At 40.3% G+C, this 10482-nt stretch overlaps 1 protein-coding gene across 1 annotated transcript in view; it reads right to left on the reverse strand.

The window, feature by feature from the left end:
• Positions 1 to 7375, reverse strand: part of Apt1 (Acyl-protein thioesterase 1) — a 36908-nt gene extending 29533 nt beyond the window's left edge. Inside the window, exon 1 of the mRNA XM_053791671.2 lies at positions 7249 to 7375. Within this exon, the coding sequence (XP_053647646.1) occupies positions 7249 to 7317 (69 nt within the window). The 5' untranslated portion in view covers positions 7318 to 7375. The remainder of the gene's footprint in view (positions 1 to 7248) is intronic.
• Between the last annotated feature and the right edge of the window lie 3107 nt (positions 7376 to 10482).

Raw genomic sequence — 10482 nt, forward strand, 5'->3', positions numbered from 1 at the left:
GTAAAACTATACTCTCATACATTCCCCTCTTTGCCTCCAAGGACAAAGTTCTTTGTCTCCACAGACTCCTAAGTGCACCACTCACCCTTTTCCCCTCATCAATTCTATGATTTACCTCATCTTTCATAGACCCATCCGGTGACACGTCCACTCCCAAATATCTGAATACATTCACCTCCTCCATACTCTCTCCCTCCAATCTGATATCCAATCTTTCATCACCTAATCTTTTTGTTATCCTCATAACCTTACTCTTTCCTGTATTCACTTTTAATTTTCTCCTTTTGCATACCCTACAAAATTCATCCACCAATCTCTGCAACTTCTCTTCAGAAATCTCCCAAGAGCAGTGTCATCAGCAAAGAGCAACTGTGACAACTCCCACTTTATGTGTGATTCTTTATCTTTTAACTCCACGCCTCTTGCCAATACCCTCGCATTTACCTCTCTTACAACCCCATCTATAAATATATTAAAACAACCACGGTGACATCACACATCCTTGTCTGAGGCCTACTTTTACTGGGAAATAATTTCCCTCTTTCCTACATACTCTAACTTGAGCCTCACTATCCTCGTAAAAACTCTTCACTGCTTTCAGTAACCTACCTCCTACACCATACACCTGCAACATCTGCCACATTGCCCCCCTATCCACCCTGTCATACGCCTTTTCCAAATCCATAAATGCCACAAAGACCTCTTTAGCCTTATCTAAATACTGTTCACTTATGTGTTTCACTGTAAACACCTGGTCCACACACCCCCTACCTTTCCTAAAGCCTCCTTGTTCATCTGCTATCCTATTCTCCGTCTTACTCTTAATTCTTTCAATAATAACTCTACCATACACTTTACCAGGTATACTCAACAGACTTATTCCCCTATAATTTTTGCACTCTCTTTTGTCCCCTTTGCCTTTATACAAAGGAACTATGCATGCTCTCTGCCAATCCCTAGGTACCTTACCTTCTTCCATACATTTATTAAATAATTACACCAACCACTCCAAAACTACATCCCCACCTGCTTTTAACATTTCTATCTTTATCCCATCAATCCCAGCTGCCTTACCCCCTTTCATTTTACCTACTGCCTCACGAACTTCCCCCACACTCACAACTGGCTCTTCCTCACACCTACAAGATGTTATTCCTCCTTGCCCTATACACGAAATCACAGCTTCCCTATCTTCATCAACATTTAACAATTCCTTGAAATATTCCCTCCATCTTCCCAATACCACTAACTCTCCATTTAATAACTCTCCTCTCCTATTTTTAACTGACAAATCCATTTTTTCTCTAGGCTTCCTTAACTTGTTAATCTCACTCCAAAACTTTTTCTTATTTTCAACAAAATTTGTTGATAACATCTCACCCACTCTCTCATTTGCTCTCTTTTTACATTGCTTCACCACTATCTTAACCTCTCTCTTTTTCTCCATATACTCTTCCCTCCTTGCATCACTTCTACTTTGTAAAAACTTCTCATATGCTAACTTTTTCTCCCTTACTACTCTCTTTACATCATCATTCCACCAATCGCTCCTCTTCCCTCCCGCACCCACCTTCCTGTAACCACAAACTTCTGCTGAACACTCCAACACTACATTTTTAAACCTACCCCATACCTCTTCGATCCCATTGCCTATGCTCTCATTAGCCCAACTATCCTCCAATAGCTGTTTATATCTTACCATAACTGCCTCCTCTTTTAGTTTATAAACCTTCACCTCTCTCTTCCCTGATGCTTCTATTCTCCTTGTATCCCATCTACCTTTTACTCTCAGTGTAGCTACAACTAGAAAGTGATCTGATATATCTGTGGCCCCTCTATAAACATGATAATGACATACAAAATACTGAGAGGAATTGACAAGGTGGACAAAGACAGGATGTTCCAGAGATGGGACACAGCAACAAGGGGACACAGTTGGAAGTTGAAGACACAGATGAATCACAGGGATGTTAGGAAGTACTTCTTCAGCCACAGAGTAGTCAGGAAGTGGAATAGTTTGGGAAGCAATGTAGTGGAGGCAGGATCCATACATAGCTTTAAGCAGAGGTATGATAAAGGTCACGGTTCAGGGAGAGTGACCTAGTAGCGACAAGTGAAGAGGCGGGGCAAGGAATTTGGACTCAACCCCTGCAACCTCAACTAGGTGAGTACACACACACACGATGTGCAGTGGCATCACCACATACACCCAAGTGTCCTGTGGCTTGACAGGCAACACTTGCCTCACATAATGAGTATCTGTAGTTCAATCCCAGCATGGGTAGTAATGTTTGGCAAGTTTCCTTACACTTACTGTCCCTGTTTGCCTAGCAGTAAGTAGGTACTTGGGTGTTAATTGACTGATGTGGGTTGCATCCTGGGGGACAAGAAATGAAGGACCACTGATGCACCAACTTTCTTGGGTTATTCTGGATGGCTAACACTCAGGGTTAAAAATTCAAACAAATCTTATCTTTTCACTCTGAATTCATGATCTTGCACAGTATTCTAAGTGACAATTCTTGTTGGAAAAGGAAGGCCAAACACTGAAGACGTGCCAAACTCAAATCTGTTCTTTAATAATCTGGGCTTCTAATTTTATGGTGTCCCATGGCTCAGTTGTTAGCATACTCAGCTCATATAGTGAGGGGTCCATGGTTTGATCATCTGCTGCCCCTGTTAGCCCAGCAGTAAATACCTTGGTGTTAGTCAACTGTTGTGGGTCACATCCCGCAGGGTGGTAATAGACCTTAGAGGGCTGGGCTTTTAAATAAGCTAAGGAAGGATAACTTGTAGCTTGTAAAACTGAGGTGTAAAAAAAATGGTATGCGCTCTAGGAAGTCAAATAGGCAGAGCTCTGTTAGAGAACATGCAATATAGCAGTCTTCTCAGTTCTCACTTCATTATAATTATCACACAGTGTAATGTGTGTGAATTATGTAGGCTATCCCAAAAGAGTCATACAAAATGACTTATTACAAGGACCTCAATGGAAATATGTTAATATTTAAAGTCTAGCTGTAAGTTACATTAGAAATCTGTCCTGATTATAACTTTAAAAATTAAAACTCCTAACTAACACAAATGTGTGAAAATCAGTTAAAGGAGATACAACAGGAATAAAGTTAACCGAGTTGTTTACTTGAATATTTAAGAGAAGATCAGCTTACAATAATAGGTACACAAATACTAACTATACAAGAAATTACTCTCCTCCCTTTCTGTAGCTTCATTCATAAGGTACCTTTTAGCCCTCTTCCTGAACTGTCTCATGCTAAGTCAGGTTTGACATGTGCAAGCAATCCATTCCAGTCTTTTATTGCTGTATAGTAAAAGGTGTTTGAGGCCTGATCACCTACTACAAAATTGTGTTTACTCTCCCTAGTACCAAACTAGTTTTGGTTCCTAATACTAACAAACTTGACAGCAAGACATTCTGGTCACTGCTTGTGAGCAATTTTGTAAACATGACTTAACTTTAGTGGCTTTACTGTCTTCAACATTCTGCATATCCAACTGTTGTAATTCATTTTGGTCTACATGCTCTTTCTTGGACCCAGGATGAAATCTCACCATTTTGTTCTGGGTGATTTGTAGTCTATCTTTTTTTTCTTGTTGGAGTACCATGAACAAGAATAATTTATATTACATTGTGTAAGAGCTAGATATAAGAGTCCCGTGAGCCTAAGTAGGTCGACACTGTGCCTGTTTATAAAGGAACTTTAGCCTGCATTTGCTTTTTTTTACTATACTGTTCTCTATCAATTTTCCTGACATGTTTGGGTCAAAGGGAATTCCCAGAAGATGCTGAAGATACTAAAGTGATGGGTTCCCCATTACAATGGATATTAAAAGTATTTACCATTTACAGTTTACTTTTCATGCTAAAGAGTACAGATTATGTTTTTCCGAGGTGTAGCAATAGTTATATCTTGTGGGTCTTAATCTGAAACTAGCAGAACGCAGTCATCTGCATACAACAGGCAATAGGCTGGTGGGAAGGGTGGCAAAAATTTAGTTTAAGAGGGGGGAGGGAGAAAGATTGGTGAAGAGGGGGGGAAAAAATTTGTTGGGGAGGGGGGAGGAGGAAGGGAAAAGGTCCAAATCTGGTGGAGAATAAAGTTGGGCGGGGAATAAAATCAGGTGCAGAAGTTTTGTGATGGAGGAAGTTGAGTGGGGGAGAAAGTTTAGGGGGACAAAGCTCATTGGGGGAGAAGATTTTGCAAGCAGAATGAGCTTGGTGGGGGGGGAGGGGGAAGCAAGATCACTAACCACATGGATTCACAATGACTGCATAATCCAGAGCAGAATGGATTTAGAGTAGGTTGCTTCTGCTTCTCACAACTACGAGATGCACTTGCAAAATGTGGATGTAGTAGAGACAGACTTTGCTAGAGTATTCAACAAATACGATCATGGCATAATAGCACACAAAATGAATGCAAAAGGAATTAATGGGAAAAATGGGCAGGTGGATTTTTTACTTTCTTACAATAAAACACAAAAAGGAAGAGAAAACAAAGTTAAGTCATAGGTTGTCACAGTGAAAAGCTCTGCTCCTGAAGACACAGTATATGCCCCATCCTTTTCCTCATCCTCATATGAAACAGAGAGGAACATAATCATGGAACTATCATTCTTTATAGATGGTAAATAACAAAAAGGCACAATACCCCTATGTGTGGGTTATTTGTTTTATAGATGGTACTACAATTTCTATTAGAATGGAGGACAATACATGTCTGAAAGCAGATGAAAATGAGGTCACCTTTTATTATACAGCAATAAAGAAGTGGAATGCATTGCAACATGTAAAAGCCTGTCCTAGCATGAGCCAGTTCAAGAAAAAGAGCTTAAAGGTACCTAATGAATGAAGCTACAGAAAGGGAGGAGAGTAATTAATTGTATAGTTAACATTCATGTACCCATTATTTTAAGATGATCCTCTCTTTTTAATGTTCATATGAACAACTCAGTTAACTATATTTCTATTGTATCTCCTTTTATTGTAACTGATTTTCAAACAGAGTTACTTAGCAGTTTTAATTTTTAAAACTATGATCATGACTGATTTCCACAGCACCTTACAGCTAGGATTTAAATAAAATTTTACAATGATGAAAATAAAAATAAGTCACTTTGTCTGGCATTTTTGGGGGTTATCCTAGGTAATTATAGTCACCTAAATTTGTATAACTGTACCTAAATAAACTTACTTCTGGTGGCCCACAGAAAACAATGTAATATTCAATGAGGGCAAATTTTGATTACCTAGTTACAGAAAAATTGAGGAGAAATAATAACTAGAATGAAGCATATGACTAACTACCCACTATTATAATAGTAAAAAACTAATCTTAAGGACCTGAATGATAATGTCAAGGGATCTCACTTGTCCCAACCATGAGGAAAATAGGATGGATACCTAGAACTTTCAAAACATGATAATTCATGCCAGTGATGGTCCTCTTTTAGTCACTTGTTCTCTCTAGGCTGGAATATTTCTGTACTCTGTCAGTCACTTTTAAGACAGCTGAAAATGAAGATCTAGAGAATGTAGAGAGAACTTTCATGCATATATAAATTAAGTCTCGCATAAATTCCTGGGAACATCTGAAGTCCTTCAAACTATATATACTCCTTAGAATGCAGGTGGGAAAGTTATCTGCACTGGAAACTACTATAGGGGCTGATCCCAAATCTGCACACCAAAATAGATCCCTAAGAAACTAAGTCTTACCATACAGTGCAAAATACCCCAATAAAAAGCAGGAGTGAAATGAGTACATTAACACATTAAGTGCAATGGGCCTAATACTCAGCAATACCCTTCTTATGTTATGGAGACTACCAAAAGGTTGTGATTAGTTTTAGGTAATGTGATTAGATACAGGTGGATACTAATTACGTACAGATAATGAGATGTTACTGTGTTAATTCTCTTTCTTTTAGGGTACTGTGACTAGTACAGTAACAATTATTGTGATATGTACTCGTTGGGAATAGTTATCCACTGTAATAATTAATATATACACTGGGTGCTAGTAGCTATATTGGTAGTGCCTCAGCTCACACGCTGAAGGCCAAGTCCTCCCCATCTCCACTCTAAAGAGTGGAGATGGGGTGGATATGTTCCCTTACACCTACTGCCTCTGTTCACCTAGCAACAAGCAGGTGCCTGAGTGTTAGTGACTTATGGGGTTGCATCCCAGTGGAAAGGGATGTACCCACAGTCAGTAGTCAGGCTTCAAACACATTTTACTGTACAGCTCATCCTATGACCGCCTGTCATAGCATGAGCCAGTTCAGAGCCAAAAGGCACCTAATGAATGTCACTACAGAAAGAGAGGAGAGTGATTTCTTGTATAGTTAAAATACATGTACCTATTACTGTGATCTAATCCTCTCTTTAATGTTAATGTAAATAACTCAGTTTACCTTAACCCTAGTAGTATATCTCTTTATTGTAATTGATTTTTTAATTACCTATTTTAACTTTTATGGTTTAAATAATAAGTTATTACAAGGACTGCAATGGAAAAAAAAAAGTCACTGACTTTTTTTTGGATTATCCTAGGTAAATTAAACATGTGCTATGTATGATAATTTATGCAACTATTAAAGGACCCCAATGGAAACAAGTCACTGACTTTTTTGGGTCATCCCAGGTTTTCTACACACAAGCTGCTATGTATGATAATCTATGTAAGTGTATTCGTGTATACCTGAATAAACTTTCTTAATTTGTGCGTACCTGTACCTGGATAAACTTAAAAGGATCAAAGAACCCCAATGGAAATGTCAGTGTCGTGACAAGTAATTTTATTGGGTTATCCTGGATTACTAACCCTCCAGGTTAAAAATATAATAATCTTTGTATTATAGGGACTAGTTACAGCTCCTGACTATTAAAAAACTGATTACACGTAATGTTAAAATTGATTAGCAACTGACTAGTTACAGGTAACATTAGTTACAGGCGTGATTAGTTAGTGTTAAAAGTTAAACACTGACATCAGTTACAAGTATAATTAGTTAAATACTGAGATCAAATATCGAAGATTAAAAGATTTTTTGATGTTTTGTTGTTGTTTATGAAGATGTCTGCTTGAGCCGCCTTCCATGCCACCCACACACCGCCTCTGAAACTCTCAAGTCTCAAACTCACTCCACCCTCCCGGTGGTTAATTAGGGATAGACATTTTCCCCCAGGTGCTAGGTGACTGCTGGGAGGGTGGTTGTACTCACGGTTGCTGTGTGCTTGGCCGTCGCGTTCACTACTACAGGAGCCGCCATCTTCGATGCGTTGCCACCCATACACTGGCGCCTCCGCCGCCGCCGCCGTCCTCTCCGCCGCCGCCGCCGCCGTCCTCTCCGCCGCCGCCGCCGCCTCTCCGCCGCCGCCGCTAGCACAGGGTCGCCCTCGCCGCCTAGATCACACGCTCTACCAGCATATATGAGGCGGCCAGCAATGTTACGGTCGCCGCTGCTACAGACGACACACGGTGCGGCGCGGCCAACCTGCGCACACCTCCTGCGCCGCACACTGCGGAACCTAGAGGCCCGAGGGTTTGGCGGGGTCCGGGGCCGGGTTGGCCTATCCTCAGGACGGGGGGTTCTGGGCCCGAGATGCTAGGAGCCCGAGAGCCTTGGGGCCGGGTGGGGCAATGACCCGGGGAGAGTCCTGGGATAGTACATCATTATCGGTGAATTACACAACTTTTATTCACATACTTCAGCTAGGATAATATCATGTATCTACCTGGAGGGTGTTCCCGGGGTCAGCGCCCCTGCAGCCCAGTCCTTGATCAGGCCTCAAACGTTCCCAGTAATTAAGATGCCTGACTGAACTTATATTTGCATTGAAGGTTCTCTTCATTTTCTAGAGCTGTAATTTTACTTTCCTTGTAAGGGGCTGTCAGTGCACAAAAACAGTATTCCAGCCTGGAGAGAACAAGTGACTTAAATAGGATTACCATTGGAATGGCATCCCTTGTTTTGAACCTTCCCATTATCCAATATTGCATTTTCCTCGCAGATGTGATAGCAACACTATTGTGATCCTTCAAGTGAGATCCTCGGACATTATCATTCCCAACACCTTCACATCAGTTTTTCCTCCATTGTGTGGTTAATTTGTAGTATACTCCATTCTAGGTATTATTTCCTCAAACTTTCCCTAACGGAGTAACTGAAATTTATCCCCGATGAACATCATATTATTTTCTGTGGCCCACTGGAAAACTTGGTTTACATCACCTTAGAGATTTACCGTACCCTCAGTGGATGACTCTCATGCAGATTCTAGTATCATCTGAAAAAGAAGACATGGTGCCATGGTTTACATTTCTGCCTATGTCTGATATGAGAATAAGGAAGAGGAGAGAGGCGAGTACTATACCTTGTGGAACAGGGCTTTTCACTATGGCAGTCTCTAACTTAACTATTTACTATTATTCTTTGTGGTCTGTTGGTTAGAAAGTTGAAGATCCAACTGCCCACTTTTCCAGTTATTCCTTTAGCACACATTTTGTGCGTGCACATGTCAAAAGCTTTTGCAAAGTCTTCTTTCTGTTTCTCCTCTAGTGCATCCAAGACCCTGTCATAGTGGTCCATAAGAGCCAAGAGGCAGGAGCAATGTATACTATACCTTAAATAGACATGTTTGATGTGCATTTGATTCCCACTAAGAAGTAAGGTTGACAACCAGGCAGGGTGTTTGCCAAGACATTCTAGATAAGATGGCTATTAAGCCCTTAGCCTAATGATACAACTAGTGGGATGAATTTAGTTAAGAACATCTCTTAGTCAAGGACTTTGATTCTTTGATATAAGGACATAACCAAGTTGGTATCATTGCAAGAAATTACAGGCAGCACATTTTTTTTCTGTGCTCTGAGGTGGCCAGCAACTACCCAAGGGGCAGCCAGTTGCAGACAGGAGTTTACCAGGGCAAGGTCACAATGCTGAAATGTTAATATGCATGGATATAGCCGTAATGGCAGTATCCATTGGTATTAGCTCTAGTCTGTGGACCTGTATAATCACACACAACAATAGTGGTACTGATTCAACCACATAAAGATGGTAATTAAGGAGAGGACTGAGGCAGTGGTCACACCACACTGACAGGCAAACTCCATCACCCTGACAAGTAATTGTAGTGTTTGGGCAGAAAACAATGGTCTTTCTGGTTGTGAGTCAGCAGCGGGTCACAAATTTTGCAGCCACTCATCTCATGTTCAAATTTTCAGTTAGAATAGCTGACACAACCCAAAAGAAATTCCCACATCACTTGCAATGTCATAAATACTCTGATGATGAACTCTCTGAATAGCCTTCCTCATTTTTTCAACACTGGCATCTGTTTTTGATGATAGATGACTAGGATGTTCATCCTGCTTTGAATTAAGAAAACCATTCAGAACACTATGTCTGACCATTGCTTAATTGGCAAATGATTGCTGAAGCATTTTGTGAGTTTCACTAGCTGTTTTACTGAGCTTAACACAGAATTTGACACACACATGCTGTACATTCTTTTAAAGAATCCATTCTGTTATACAAAAAATTGTAACAATGAGAACTGACATGACACAAAATACCCAGGTAACCTTGATGAATGGCTGACCACACAAACTCACCACACTACTTCACTAAGGAGTGTACTATGCAGCGCAGTCTATACCACCACCAGTTTTTACCCAGGAAGCGCACAAAAATTTGAGTCTAGGAACTTCTTGATAGCACCTCGTATTGGAAAAGTATTGAATTTGTGTGCTATGATGGGTTCAAAATCGAGGGCAAGTGTAATATAGGAGAGGCCTGGGAATGTAATCAATAAACTGAGGAAAGGTTATGTTAGTGGCTGGAAAGCTATTATTTGTACTTTTTTAAAATTGGAATTTGTTGAAAATGTAAAATCATTAATTACCAAATTCTGATTGCCAAATAGGGTAGTCCTGATTGAATAGGCAGTTTGTGATCAATGGAAGGCACACTAGCAAAAAAGATGGAAATTGGATTGGTTTGAGCACTGGAAATTGCCTAAAAAAGGCATATATTTTGTGAATTGCTGCTGCTTAAGTGTTCCCAACCTTCAACTGTGCACCTGTATAATTCCCTAAGTTTACATACAATTTTGCATTTCTGGTGTCATTACTTTTATTAAAAATTCTCTACTATTTTAAAAGATAATTTTTTTTTATTTGTTTCGCCAGGCCACTATCTGGAAAAGACCCGGGCCGGGACATGTACGAGAGAATCATTTGATGCTCTCCGTCGTTTGCTTGGTTTTACTAGTCAAATATACCAAATCATCAGACAGTGGAGAGTGATGATTCAGTTGACTGGTTCAGCGAGGCCAGCAGTGAATATCCCATTTAACCTCTCCTCACCAATGTAATGTGATGGCCACCAAGGGGCTGCAGCTTTGCAGGCAGGCTCAACATCCAGGAAGGTGAAAACAAGTAGTACACAGGT

The sequence above is a fragment of the Cherax quadricarinatus genome, chromosome 54 (genome assembly GCF_038502225.1).
Source record: "Cherax quadricarinatus isolate ZL_2023a chromosome 54, ASM3850222v1, whole genome shotgun sequence".
Lineage (NCBI taxonomy): Eukaryota > Metazoa > Arthropoda > Malacostraca > Decapoda > Parastacidae > Cherax > Cherax quadricarinatus.